The sequence below is a fragment of the Chiloscyllium plagiosum genome, unplaced genomic scaffold (genome assembly GCF_037043375.1).
Source record: "Chiloscyllium plagiosum isolate Xiang-an unplaced genomic scaffold, Cpla_swu_hap1 HiC_scaffold_13, whole genome shotgun sequence".
NCBI classification, from domain to species: Eukaryota; Metazoa; Chordata; class Chondrichthyes; order Orectolobiformes; family Hemiscylliidae; genus Chiloscyllium; species Chiloscyllium plagiosum.
In genome coordinates this window covers 48,928,979-48,944,377 of record NW_028270151.1, presented here as the reverse complement: position 1 = coordinate 48,944,377, position 15,399 = coordinate 48,928,979, and the positions used below count along the sequence as shown (strand labels likewise).

Below are 15,399 nucleotides of genomic sequence, written 5' to 3'. Positions count from 1 at the left end.
TAGATTGAACAAAATGCTACCCCAGTGCACTGATGGTGAAAGGAATAAATGTTTAGAGTAAGGGATGAAATTCCAATCATACAAGCTACTTTATTATGGATACTGCTCACCTTCTTAGTTTCAGAAGTGCTGCTGGAAGCACACTCATTCAAGAAAGGGGATTATTCCAACACACTTCTGACTTGTTGATAGCAGACTTTTGGAATTTAGGTGGTGAATTATTTGCCACAGAATTCACAGACCTGATCTGATAACCAGACATTTCTAATGGCTTGTTCAGTTAAGTTTCTGGCCACAACAAGATCTTGATGGTGGGGATATCAGGCATGGTAAAACTGATGAATATCAAAGGAATGTGTTAAGATTCTCTTGTCAGAGATAGTCATATTTTAAAATTCCTTCTCTCATTTCATACTATTATCTCTACTCTTCAATGCCTTAAATCTCCTTAGACAATGCTCTATTTTTCTCCTCTTCTCTATCTTCTCCTCCATTTCACCCCAGGGACTGACCCTTCATTCTTCTCTCACTTTCATTTCTCCCCTTTTTCTCTCTCCTCCTATGAATCCTTTCTCCCCTCATTCCTCCACAATCAATTGTCTAATGATCTCTCCCTGCCTTTTTCTAAGATCCTTGCGTATTCTCTTTGTCCCACAGTCTTCTCTACTTCTTACCCAACATGGCAGAACAATATCGCATAAGGAAGTCTATCAAAGGTTACCCAGCCAGCAAGGTTGTAGAGTAGAGTTAAAGTGAAGTGAAATTTTACAGTTATGAAAGGGCCAAAATCACCTGATCATTATGCTAGAAAAGGGAAACAGAAGGTGATTTAGACCTTCTTCTTTTGCTCTTGTTTTTCCCATTAAGTGGGGCCAGGACTCACATTAGCTTTTCTCCATGTCCCCCAAGTTTTAAGTTTAGTGATTGTAATGAAGTCAGCTAGGTGGACCTCATAGAATATGATTTCCCTGATTGGGGCTGTCAGATAGATAGTGTAGAGGGAGCTTTACTCTGTATCTAACCCCATCCTGTCCTTGTCCTGAGCATGTTTGATGGAGACAGGTATAAACAGAAGTGCCAGAGGTTCTGTTCATTTCAGAGCTGGCTCTGAGGGAGTTGGAGCAGTGTCAAGGTCACTCCGCATGTAAATAAAGGGTGACTTGGTGACAAGATACTGGCCTCTGTTTCATCAAGCATCTTGAAGCCCTTCTCCTCCAGAACCTTTCAGATCGCGAGCATCCACCTTCTTGTTCTTATCTTTCCAGTAGGGTTCACTGAATATCTTTCTTAGAATGTGATTTTCCGTTTTTTGTTAAATAAGCCCATATTATCTCAGTCTCCTCTCCTGATCCTTCCTGAACACTTCTGTAACCTGGATTTTCTGCCGGTTGCTGCAAATCTAGGCCTTCTCAAGGCATAACAAATTCATCTTAACATCCTCATCTCTGCCATGACTAATCATCCTTCCACTTTCTTCAAGGGCCAGGCTTTGTACCTACAAAACAGTACAGATATACACAGCACTGAAAGACCTGCCTCATTCACCAGGGTGGTAGATTCTCAAATGCAGAGGAGATAGATGTCAGCCTCCACTAACTCCATTCAACAGCTATCCAGTAAGTGACTTCCCCTCTAGCAACTAGCTTGTTGGATAAATCAGAATCAAGAACCTAAAGGGAGGATGGTACACACAAAAATAAATTCAACTGTCTATAGCTCAAAATATTCATTAAACAATTTCATCTAGATTTTTTGAGGTAGGTGATTTCCAACAAACTGTATGAAATTGCTACTTATTATTTTGAGCTCTGGCTAACTGGAGTGTTGCTTTATTCAATGGATGTGATCTATATGAGCAAAACTGTGTATCTCTGTAATCAATCAAAATGAAAAATTATCATTGCACAATGCAGAGTTTGAATCTGAAAGTATCAGCAAGAACACTGAATTAAATGCCCAATCAAAAGGAAGGGGAAAGAAAGATAGGAAATCAGAAGGGATGTGAATCCACATTTGTAAAAGTTCATTTTCAGAGTTTCCTTAGCATAAGTAATTACCATGTTATTAATTGGAATTACACTGGAATTCACACAAGCCCAAACTGTTTCTGTAGATTTTAGTTGCTACTCACTGTTCATCTATGTTCCCCAATTTTGTGCCCTATCACATACCTTAATGCTGAGCTTCACTGCTGGATATTGGTGGAGCTTTGGAGAAGCATTCTGGTTGCTATGGTTAACTGCATATATGTAGTTGTCAGGAGTTGCAGTCCAATTTACACATAAAACAATGGTTGAATTACATCTGCTCCAATATTTCCACCTTCTCGTCTCACTTCACCTGATGACAACATGTAGAGTCAGCATCATGGAGCATGGAAACATACTCTTCAGTTTGACTCTTGCATGCCAATCAGATATTCTAAATTAGTCTGGTCTCATTTGCCAGGATTTGGCCCATATCCCTTCCTATTCAAGTACCCATCCAGATCCCTTTTAAATGTTGCAATTGTGCCAGATTCCACCACATCTTCTGGCAGCTCATTCCATACATGCACCATCCTCTGTGTGTAAAGGTTGCCCCTTAGGTTCCTTTCAAATCTTTCCCTCTCGCCTTAAACTTATGCCACGCAGTTTTGGACTCCTCTACCCTAGGAAAAAAGACCTTGGCTATTCATCCTTTCCATGCCCCTCATGATTTTATAAACTTCAATAAGATAACCCTTCAGCCTCTGATGCTCCAGTGAAAATAGCCCCAGCTTATTCAGCCTCTCTCCATAGCTCAAACTGTCCAAATACAGCAACATCCTTCTAATTTTCTTTTGCACCTTTTAAAATTTAACCACATCCTTTTTGTGGCAGGGAGACCTGAATTGAATGCAGTATTCCAAAAGTGGCCTAACCAATGTCCTGGACAGCCTCAACATGACATCCCAACTGTTACAGTCAATGCACTGACCAATAAAGGCAACCATAACAGACACTTTTTACACTCCACCTTCAAGGAACTATGAACCCGCACTCCAAGGTCTCTTTGTCTTGCAACACTCCCCCCGGATACTACCATTCAGTGCATCAGTCCTGCCCTCATTTGCCTTACCAAAATGCAACACCTCACATTTATCTAAATTAAACTCCATCTACCACCCCTTGGCCCATCTGATCATGATTTTCGCTTCCCCGGTCCCCAACGCCTTATTTTCACCATGGACATCCAGTCCCTGTACACCTCCATCCCCCATCACGAAGGACTCAAAGCCCTCCGCTTCTTTCTTTCCCGCCGTACCGACCAGTACCCTTCCACTGACACCCTCCTTCGACTGATTGAACTGGTCCTCACCCTGAACAACTTCTCCTTCCAATCCTCCCACTTCCTCCAAACGAAAGGAGTAGCCATGGGCACCCGCATGGGCCCCAGCTATGCCTGCCTCTTCGTAGGATATGTGGAACTATCCATCTTCCGCAACTATACTGGCCCCACCCCCCACCTTTTCCTCCGCTACATCGATGACTGTATCGGCGCCGCCTCGTGCTCCCACGAGGAAGTTGAACAGTTCATCCACTTCACCAACACCTTCCACCCCGACCTCAAATTCACCTGGACAGTCTCAGATTCCTCCCTCCCCTTCCTCGACCTTTCTATTTCCATCTCAGGCGACCGAATCAACACGGACATCTACTACAAACCGACCGACTCCCACAGCTACCTGGACTACACCTCTTCCCATCCTGCCCCCTGTAAAAACGCCATCCCATTCTCCCAATTCCTTCGACTCCGCCGCATCTGCTCCCAGGAGGACCAGTTCCAAAAACGCACAACACAGATGGCCTCCTTCTTCAAGGACCGCAATTTCCCCCCCGACGTGGTCGACGATGCCCTCCACCGCATCTCTTCCACTTCCCGCTCCTCCGCCCTTGAACCCCGCCCCTCCAACCGCCACCAGGACAGAACCCCACTGGTCCTCACCTACCACCCCACCAATCTCCATGTACAGCGCATCATCCGCCGTCATTTCCGCTACCTCCAAACGGACCCCACCACCAAGGATATATTTCCTTCCCCTCCCCTATCAGCATTCTGTAAAGACCACTCCCTCCGTGACTCCCTCGTCAGATCCACACCCCCCACCAACCCAACCTCCACTCCCGGCACCTTCCCCTGCAACCGCAGGAGGTGCAAGACTTGCGCCCACACCTCCCCCCTCACCTCCCTCCAAGGCCCCAAAGGAAACTTCCATATCCGCCACAGATTCACCTGCACCTCCACACATATCATCTATTGCATCCTCTGCACCCGATGTGGCCTCCTCTATATTGGGGAGACAGGCCGGCTACTTGCGGAGCGTTTCAGAGAACACCTCTGGGACACCCGGACCAACCAACCCAACCACCCTGTCGCTCAACATTTCAATTCCCCCTCCCACTCCACCAAGGATATGCAGGTCTTTGGACTCCTCCATCATCAGACCACAACAAAACGACGGTTGGAGGAAGAACGCCTCATCTTCCGCCTAGGAACCCTCCAACCACAAGGGATGAACTCGGATTTCACCAGTTTCCTCATTTCCCCTCCCCCCACCCTGTCTCAGTCAAATCCATCAAATTCAGCACCGCCTTCCTAACCTGAGATCTTCTTCCCGATCTCTCCGCCCCCACCCCAGTCTGACCTATCACCCTCACCTTGACCTCTTTCCACCTATCACATTTCCGACGCCCCTCTCCCAAGTCCCTCCTCCCTACCTTTTATCTTAGCCTGCTGGACAAACTTTCCCCATTCCTGAAGAAGGGCTTATGCCCTAAACGTCGATTCTCCTGTTCCCTGGATGCTGCCTGACCTGCTGCGCTTTTCCAGCAACACATTTCCATCTGATCAAGGCCCTGTTGTATTCCAAGATAACCTTCTTCACTGTCCACCACATCACCTATTTTGATGACATCTGCAAATCTAATTTTCACATCCAAATCATTTACATAAATGACAAAAAGCAGTGGATCCAACACCAACCCTTGTGGCAAACTGCCGGTCACAGGCCTCCAATCCAAAAATCAACCATCCACCCTCTGTCTCCTACCTTAAAGCCAATTTTGTATCCAAATGGCTAGCTCTCCTTTGATTCCTTATGATCTAAATTTGCTAACCAGTTTCCCATGCAGAACCTTGTCAAACCCCTTGCAGAAGTTCAAATAGACATTGTCCACTGCTCTGCCTTCATTGATCATCTTTGTCTCTTCTTCAAAAACCTCAATCAAGTTAGTGACACATGATTTCCCATGCATAAAGCCATGTTGACTATCCATAATCAGTCCTTGCCTTTCTAAATATATGTAATCTTGTCCCTCAGAATCCTCTCCAAAAATCTTCCCACCATTGACATTCGGCTCACAGGTATATAGCTCCCTGGCTTTTCCTTACCACCTTTCTTGAATGATAGCTTCATATAGCCACTATCCAGTCTTCCAGTCCTTCAACCATGGAAATCGATGATACAAATATCTCAGCAAAGGGCCCAGAAATCACTTGTCTAGCTTCCCACAAAGTTCCAGGATACACCTGATTAGGTCTTGAGGATTTATCGATCTTTATGTGTTTTAAGACCTCCAGCACGTCTTCTTTTGTAAAATGGACACTTTTCAAGATATCACTATTGATTTCTTGATTTTAATTCTGTGCACAACCTGAAAGGTTAATTTGTTTATACATAAATTCACTTCTAACAGTTAACACATAAGCTATTAACATAACTGGAAAGAAATTCAATACAAGGTAAATGCTACCCGTACATTTGAAAAAACTATTGCAAACCACGGCTTGGTATTTGATGTGCCTACTTGATATCAAGCAAGATATCATTCACAATAACATACAAAAAACTGTGGATGCTGAAGATCTGAAACAAAAACACAAATTGCTAGATAAACCCTTCTGATGAAGAGTTACCAGACAGGAATGCTAACTGCTTTCTTCACACAGATGCTGCCAAACCTGCTGAGTTTCTCCGGCAATTTCGGTTTTTACTTCATTCACAGTGCCTTAACTTATATGTGATATCTTTAGAATTAATATTAATAAAAAATGCTAATCAATCTTGCCAGAAACAATTCTTAATCTCAAAGCACAAAGCCTTTACATATCAAGAAATGCAGCTAGGCAAAAGCAATGCATTTCAACATACTGGACAGATGGTATTCACAGTTCCAGATTAGGATTTAAATCTGGATTTTCTCATTAATTTTATTTTAATATTGGTATTCACTCATTTATTTTAAACAAATAATGCCAGTTAGAAATTTATGCTTAGAGTTGTATTCTTTTCCATACACGTTTATCTCTATATATATCTCTATATTGTAATTAAAGATAATGCATACGTATACACACAATTTCTTGCTGGCCAACTCACCTGATAATGTGCCTGTGCTTGCTGTGTTGAATTCAGGGATACATTGCACAATTTACAAAGTAATGGCCTACAGAGGTCTGCTAAAATAGGATCTTGGGGTGCATCAAAGGAAGGTACTTTCTCTTGTGACAAAATAACAAGCTCTGATTGAGATGGTTTACACATCTGTGCGGGTAACAACTGTGAGGATCGTGACATCACTGCAGATGAGGTAGACTGAAGATTCTGGGGTTGCTTTAAGAGTAGAGGTTCAATAGCAAGAGGTTGCAAAGTCTGGGGCAGAGTTGTGTGGCGATATGGCTGTTGGCACATTGTTGATCCAGAACGTTGATCCAGAAGCAGACTTTATCTTTGTTTCTGGGGCTAAACAAAAAAGCAAAATTAAATATTTATAATATACTGTTGTTTGCCTGCACTTCCTGTCTGTTAAAAAATTATCTCCACGGAAAGTCAATTGCTTCTCTCTCAGCAGAAATACTGCATAACCTATGTGCTTCCAGCATTTTCTGTTCTGATTATAGATTTCCAGCATCTACAATTTTGATCTTGTACTTGGTGTTTGCATTACTCGACTTTATGTTTGTCAACTGTACTCGTTATAAATTACAAGTACATTGGCATTGATACTGTTAAATACCCGATCACACTGACTGCCAGGATTTTCTAGGCTGTTTATCAGCTGAGATACCAACCTGACTCACGAAGTTTTAATCTGAGATCTAATAATTATTAGACAGCGTATTAGTGGCTGGCAATCAATGCAACAAGGAATCATAGATTATAATTTACACATAGGAATTTATAACAAATAAAGTTGACAAAAAAATGCAACCATTAACTGGCATGGCCATGAAGTGTAACACCAAAATACTATATCTTTTATTTTTCACATTTTCTTTCTTATATTTAAAGTCTAAACTGCAGTTATCTCTTCGGCCCAGTTTATTTAGAAACCACAAGTTCTCCTGCTACAACTCACTGTGATCACCCCATTTTCATCAGTGAGAAACCAGTTTTCATTCCCAATACATAAATTTTCAAGATGGTCTGTTAAAATAGTCAAGTTCAATCAACCTGGTAAGATCCAGTATTTTGGAGGTCTCATGTTATCCAGTCTTCCCTATGATGCAATAGGTACTCCCAAATATTTTATAGCAATCTTTTTGTCAAATATATCGGAGCGATGCACTGCAAATCCCAACTCCCACCCTCACAAACTCTGCAATAACTTCCTCTCCAAATCCATCATCCTTCTTTCCATGCCCCCACCTCATCCTCATACCCCTACTGTTTTTGTGACCCAGCTTCTTACTGAACAGGACTTCCACTTTTGAAGAAATTTACATTAAAGCAAGGAACATTTTCTCCTAGTAACCCCCGCTACTGATTATTCTTCTTATGATAATAAATAATTTTTATTCATCTCTTTGGATGTGCTATAGCACTCTCCCAGGCATGTGGGACTGAAATCTGGACTTTCTGCCCTGAGGTAGGCATATCACACTGCTCGAAAGACCCTTCTTCCACAATTATATGCTCCCTATAAGGAGCAGAATTTCCATAATTGTTGAAATGACACTCCATTACACTTGCATGAACAATGATGCCATGCAATTGCCATTCCAGTCACAGGGAAGTACTTACCTAAGCTTATTTGTACAACTCTTTTTAATATCCACCCCCTCTCCAACCAAATTATGCAACTTTGGCCTCCCACCTCATGGAGAATGGATAGGGTAAAAGCTGGGGGAAGATGGAAAATGAATGTGGAGAGGAGGAGCATGAGATGGGAAAGGAAATTTCATGCAAATTACTGTGGGACACAAGAGAACAGAGATAAATTGAGCTTCACAAAGACGGATGTGCTTCCTTATGTTGTTTCAGTGTTCCTGATGCTATTCATTTGTAATGCAGTTCAGAAATTACAGTACTTCAATGAGTACATGTCCAGATGACTCTGAACAAACAGAGAGCTCAAGATATCTTTGCGGTTTTAATATTCCTAAATAGGAAAGTGAATAGTATCCCCCAGACCTTATGTTTTTTTGTTTTAGATTACCTACAGTGTGGAAACAGGCTCTTCGGCCCAACAAGTACACACCGACCATCCGAAGAGCAACTTATGCAGAGCTCTGTTCCATTTCCTTAAATCAGGAGTATTTCCATCCTTGGTGAACTCCCAGGAAGTTTCCCACCAACACGTGGCACATTATTGGCATATAGATTCAGTGTAAAAACTTCCAAAAATGTCACACCTTGTTGATTGGCATGTAACTGAAATTTTAATGGCATACTTCATAATTACTGTGCAATAGCCTTACCAGTCCTGAAACGTTCATTTTAAATTTGAGGAATTTTCAAATTTTATCATGATTAGAAGTTTTACATATTTACAAACTTTTATTCTGCTTTTAATTTTTGGTTTGATGGTTATGAATATTTCAATAAGCTTGATTGTTTACCTGTTCACTGACATCCCTGCTGCTGTGTGCTGGATCTATTGTGCCATGAAGAATCTAGGAATTTCCATCATATATTTCAGAAGATATTCATGCACAGATTTCAAGGCCACCAGAAGTTACTAGTGACAAAATCTTAACCTACACATTCAAAAGCCTTTTCAGCAATTAGCAGCAACACCAATGAGTACATTCTTGCCGTTGTGATGATACAAGACAGTGAAAACTGCAGCAAGTGTGTTCTTCTTATTGCAATGGTGCATAGCAATGTTGTTTTTCTCACTGATAAGTATTCTAAAATGGGAAGCAGTGATGATTGAACCTGGACTGAAAGCCATAATTTGAGAGAATAACATGGGCCTACAGGATGCATAAATATCCTTTCGCTGTATTAGAATAACTAAATTTCAAATTTCAAGGATCCTGATAGTGTGTGTATATAAAACATATAGAGAGGAAAAGCTTTCTTAGTTTATGAATTAGCTACACAAGTCAAGATGGAGAACAAATGACCTTTGGTTTTGACAAATTATGGCCCAAGAGTACATTTTAGACATTTAGAACTCCAGGTCTCAGCACCAGTCTTAAGACTTCCATGGGTACATGCTCAGGGTGTTACACTGGCAGGAACCTGCTGAGGCTTGGGGAAAGAGCACACACATTATCACCCCCCCCGCCCCCCTCACAGAGGACATAACATTCAAAATAGTGCTATATGAAATGCAGAGATCTTAGTGCTTTATATATATAGTCAATAAAGATATACTGTTCTTTTTCAAAATGTCTGAACTCGTTTTCTGCTAATTGACATTAACAGTTTTTAAATGTTTGGCCATATTATAACCTGAAGAGTCCATATTTTCTAATATTTTGTAGGCTAGAACTCTTTATGTCTTGCCTCTGTAAGGTAGATAAGCAGGAGGCTGGAAGAACACAGCAAGCCAGGCAGCATCAAGTGGTGGAGAAGTCAACATTTTGGGTGTAACCCTTCTTCAGGACACTGAAGTGTTGCCTCTGTGAGCACATGTTGAGCAAACCTAATTGTTGTGAACAAGATTTAGTCCCTTTTCACCACTCATTAGCTATAGTTCTTTGGAACTCCTTAGAAAGTTAATCTGCAGATTATGGCTAAAGCTCAACTGCCCTTCCTTCGATCCAATTCAGATTCTGAGCTAAATATTCAAGCTTCATGAAATGGTTGATACAGTGTCAGGTTCTTTCACTCAAATAGATTTGTTGCAATTTTTCATTACCATTCCCAACTTATGATTTCTTTTTCCATGTAGTCAGGGCTCTGCCTATGTAACAATAAAATATTATAACACTTTTGTACACTTCTATATCACCTCTGGAGGTGATAATCTTGAAGTTTGAAGACTTCTTGGGTGGTTGTGTTGCCATGGTAGCATGTTGAAATTTATTGTACAGTTTTCACATTGGAGGTAATATCACCAAGTAATTTGTGATATGATTCACCTTCAGGAAGAGGCGCTTTTGTTTTATCTGGTTTCTGTCCATATTGCTGTTGCCAGCTTGTGATCAGGTATCAGGTATCCTCCCACCACTGTGGTTTTTAATGCCTTTCTTTTTCAGACAATGACAGCACTCTTAGAGTGTCAAACAACTTCAAGGTTTTAAGCTTGGCAGATTATAGCATTCATTATTCAATGCTTGAGCAATAGACTTTTTTTTATTACATTAACAGTTTTGTGCATTCATTGAAGCTCAGGAAAATGTGAACAAAAATTGATATCTAGTTGCCTACTCACTTTTAATTTGGTCCCAATAAACATTTTAGATTGGAAGTTGTTAACTTTCTCAATGCCTTAATTTCGATTGAGAGTCAGCATCCTGTGGATTGTTCAATGTAGATTCAAATCAGTTGCCAAAGTGTAAGATAGATTTCAGGGTGTTTTAGGTAAAGAAGGCTGAATTTATTTTTCTTTGTGTTTTTAGGGCTGAAAGTAAAGATATTTCTATGATGTCCTTCATTGTCATGATTATTTATTTCAACAGCTACCTCCTTATATTTGTTCAGCAAGAAGATTAGCTGTGTTCTTAATCAGGTAGATTTTTGGTTCCCTCTCCTTGCTAGTTTGCAGTACATGAAGACAGTTCTTCTTACGACAGTTTGCAATGTTGGTGCTTAAGATTTCTGCAAGTGCCACATTAGAGAGGTATGGGTGCTTTGGTTTTTTTGTAAGTACCATATTAAAAAAAGTCTCATATGCTGGACAGCAGCTCTGTAGCATACAGTACATTCTGTTCCAATAAGGATACAGTATACCTCATTGAGGTGGTGGCAGGATGGGCTTCCAATGGCATCTCCTCTGAATCTCTGATGCAATGCCCAAATGTCTTAGTTGCCAACCTATTGCATGCACTGCTATGCATCCAGGAATTGCCATTAACCATGTCATGGGAATAGCTGAGTCCACACATTCAATGGTTTTGTTACCTATTGTATCTTGAAGTTGGAACTGTTGGTACATAAAGGAGGAAAGTTTATTTGCTGTTGGAGGAGGGAAATCAATAGAACACCTGGAGTCAGGCCAATATATGGAAATCAGCAAGCTTGGTCATGATGAGGAAGAGAGAAAGCAACTCTCCAACATACCTCCTGCTACAGGCAAATGGGAGAGGTTGCAAAGCATATCTGACAATGTGGCTCTGAGCCAGCATGGTGAGTGAAAGTCCAGCTTTTTTGGTTGTATTCTTTAATTCCACTGCAGTTGATTAGTTTTCTACAAAACTTTGTCACTAAAATCCATATGACATCATTCAAATATGCACAGAGAATTACTGGAGCATTCTGAAGTAATAGAGTTTTCTTTTCAGTGAAAGGTGAAATATATACATATGAAACATGAAGGACTGCAACTTATCTGAATGTACCTGATATTCTACTTTCCGGATGTGCAGCCTTCAACAGTGTTTTATCCTCCAGTATCCATATAGTATTATCTGTTAAAGAAAAAGTAAATGATTTCCATTATTACTGGAACAACAATTCCAATAGTTACAATAAGGTGTACAGAACTGTGAAACAGAATTATTTTACATCCCAAAAATAAAACCAGATAAGGCAAAAATTGAACTAGTTCACAGTGTTTTTCAAAAAAGAGTATCTGCATCTGCTGCTAGACCTGACTCAGCAGTGGTTCTATTCCATCAGTCTAATATATGGTTGATTTTGAGTACTCTGCAAAATACCTCAACTACCTTCTCACAACAAACAGACATAGAGGTAAAAGAAACATTGCCATTTCTGGTATCAAAGTCCCTCTGACTCACCTTTTTCTGCTTCTCCCATTTTGCTTGCTGCAATATTTGTAATTATTGTTACTTTTCTTTGGATTTGATGGGTGATTTTACAGCTGGATGCTATAAGACCATAAGAATAAGGAGCAGAAATTAGGCCATTCAGCCCATCGAGACTGCTCCGCCATTCAATCGTGGCTGATAAATTTCTCAACCCCATCCTCCCACTTTCTCTCCGTAATCCCTTAATCCCCTTATTACTCAAGAACCTACTTTCCTGCATCTTTTCCTACCCATTTATTTGGGTTAGGGACCAACACTATTATACACTTTTGCCTGCACCAGTGGTTGAGTTACAAAGTTTATCAGGTTATTCTGTCTGTTTGATCATTATCAATTACATTATGGCAAGTGTTGCTCAGGACCACACCACAATTTCCAATGTGCTCTCCTCTTCTTCCAGATCCCCAATAAGCCAAATTGAATTATTTGTTAAGTTAGTTCAGTTTACATGCTTCTTTAAAAAGGGTGTTTCTGATTTAGTCATTGTTGCCAGCTTAATTAATTGCTATCTAATTTTATTTAATAGTATTATTTTTCTTTTAAAAAATAAATTAAATCCTCCACTTTCAATGGAAAATATAGATATATCCACATTGCATGTTGTGTTGCAGTTCACTCACAGTCCAAGGTGCTGCAGCAACAAACACTTTTACAAGTATGTTGTAGCTTGGACCTATGAATACTATGAAAGAGGCTCCAAAGGTCTTTCCATATGTATTTGACCATGAATTTCCTTTGTTCTTACCATCTGTCATTGATGTGTGTTGAAAGAATTTGTAGATTGTTTAGTTATGAATGCACCTTCCTTGGCCATCAAGTTCTTAGGTGGGATTTAAAACCTGAAGGTCTGACTCAGATGCACCAAAAATCTCCCCTCCTCCTCACTTACTACCTGACAAAAAGTCCAGCCAGCTCTGTAACTATTTATTTAGTTACTGGCCTGGCATCCTTATTCATGTGTCTCCTGCTCCAACATTATTTACTTACCTCTGTGGCTGAAGGGTTCAGCTCTGTAATTTTTTTCATTCTGCCAATAGTAGCTTTGTTTTTTTATTTCTCTAACAAATTTTGATATTACTTCACTTAATATTTGTTTACTCTGCCAACCCAAGGATAGCTGTTGGTCTGTAGTTATTATTTAACTAACTTCATCATTCTAAAACAATATATTTCAAGTCGCCTCAAAAAAAGCACTTGTACCAGTCTTTTCAATGACGCCCACTTCAGGAAATGTCACAATTATTTCCTCTCATTACCCTCTGACAAACTGAGCAATGCGAAAGGATATCAGCTGGGATACTGTATATACGTAGATAATTTTTTAACTTAATTTAGGAACAAGACATTGCCTGGGAATGAGTGAGAAAAGAATCAATAATTTTAAGTGGTCTTCGGTATTTCCCGGATGATTTTTAAAAGAAAAATGACATATTATAAAAGCAATAGAAACAGATGACGATTGATGTATTTTCCTAACCCGAGAGCAATTGGAAGCAGTCTTGTTTTTATTAGAATTCTGTCTTTGGAAATAAGTAAAACGGTGGGAAAGGGATTCAGATTCAATGTACAGGGAATTAACGTTGGCTTCCATAGAGCTCAAAAAGAAAAAAAGGCAATCTCATCTTTCGAGCAACAGTGCCTTCAATGTCAACATCTCTTGTTTCGATGCATCAAAAATCCAATGTAACCAAGTAGTTATCAAAGTTAACGAGAGCGCTTTGAATATCAGGATATTACTTATTCAACGAAAATAAACGCTGCATTTTATGGTAATTTCTAAGGAGTCCTTAGATATACCCATTAACCTTGTCTGCTGCAAATCCTGATGCACAAATATTTCTGCAGCTGGCAATTTCTGCAGTTATTTTTGCTTATAGCTTTGACTGCCTTACATTCATCGCCATTTTCCCCGTGCACCGTGTCCTCTGAGAAATTATTTACAGCTTCCAACAAACAGATCGGATGGCCGGCAATTACGGGGAACGCAGGGTGAGACCCCGTCCTCCACACTCACACCAGATCTCTTACCGTGAAGGGAAAGGGGCAGAGTATGATGGATGAAGGAGCGGCGGTAGCCTCTGGGAGCCGGGCACTGGCGGATTGATCAGACGGGGATAGCGCTGCCGCTTCCACCTGGCATCGTGCGGGCGGCCAGGAGGATGCCGGGAAGAGCACGCGGGCACCTTCCACATTCCATTCCTTTCAAAGCGATTGTCCGGGCTCGAGGCGTCCGAGCGAGCCCGAGGCTCCGGCTAACGGTGGCGCCGGGCGGCAGCGAAAAGCAGGCGATTAGGCGCTGCCTCCTGCCACAGAGGGAGGGAACATGGTTACTATGGTGAAGCCTCAGTGATTCGTTAACGGCGCTAGGAGGTTGTGATTGACCGGGAGAACCTGCATGGCAATGGGGCTAAGGGCGGGCATACTGTTAGCGATGTTTGTAGCTGAAGTTGGTTGACAGAATAAAGGAAGAGGCACAGCCTCCGCATACCTGAGACAATAACTTTTTGAAGTATTTAATGTTACGTCGGTATCCTTCAAGGAGGGGATGTAGATGAGTAGCATTTATTACATTTAACAGCTATTGGTCTCGAGCCCATAACTGATCTCGATCTCACATCATGTTTATTAATGGCGTCAGTGTCGCCATTAATAAACAACTTGTGTTTGAGACCCCCTTGATACCAGGTAGCAACTTTGTTTCTTTGCCGGTGATGGACGGAATGTTTAAGGGGGCAGATAGGCTACCCATCAAACACCCCATTTGATGTTAAGCTTCTTGAGTGTTGCTGCAGGTGCACACATCCAGGAAAGTAGACAAAATGTTATCAGACTATCGCCTTGTGCTTTGTAGATGGTGTTCAGGCTTTGGGGAGCAAAATCATTGCACAATTATCAGCAGATCAGCCCCTGATTTGCTTTTGCTCTTGGAGCCACGTAATCATATAGATGCTTCAGTTTTTGGTCAATGGTAATCTCCAGAATGTTGATGATGGATTCAGTGATGGTAATATTGTTCACATTGTATTATAAATGTTAAGGTAAATGTTTAGATTTTGACCTGTTGGGGATCGTCATTGGTTTACACATATCTTACTTGCCACTCATTAGCCCAAGCCTAATTGTTTTTAAAAACGTCTTTCTGCGTGTGGGGACGAACTGCTTCATTATCCTATGAATTATGAGTGGTGTTGAAACTGCAATTATCGGCAAACATCC

The 15,399-nt window shown here is 41.0% G+C and overlaps 1 protein-coding gene across 2 annotated transcripts in view; it reads right to left on the bottom strand.

Moving 5' to 3' along the window:
• The window catches only part of zmat3 (zinc finger, matrin-type 3), a 38,900-nt gene extending 24,232 nt beyond the window's left edge, over positions 1 to 14,668 (bottom strand). For both annotated transcript variants that reach the window (XM_043702230.2, XM_043702231.2), the window contains exons 1-3: positions 14,212 to 14,668; positions 11,755 to 11,823; positions 6,401 to 6,763 (exon numbers count right to left, since the gene is read on the bottom strand). In XM_043702230.2, the coding sequence (XP_043558165.1) occupies positions 6,401 to 6,712 (312 nt within the window). In that variant the 5' untranslated portion in view covers positions 6,713 to 6,763; positions 11,755 to 11,823; positions 14,212 to 14,668. The remainder of the gene's footprint in view (positions 1 to 6,400; positions 6,764 to 11,754; positions 11,824 to 14,211) is intronic.
• Positions 14,669 to 15,399: the final 731 nt, after the last annotated feature.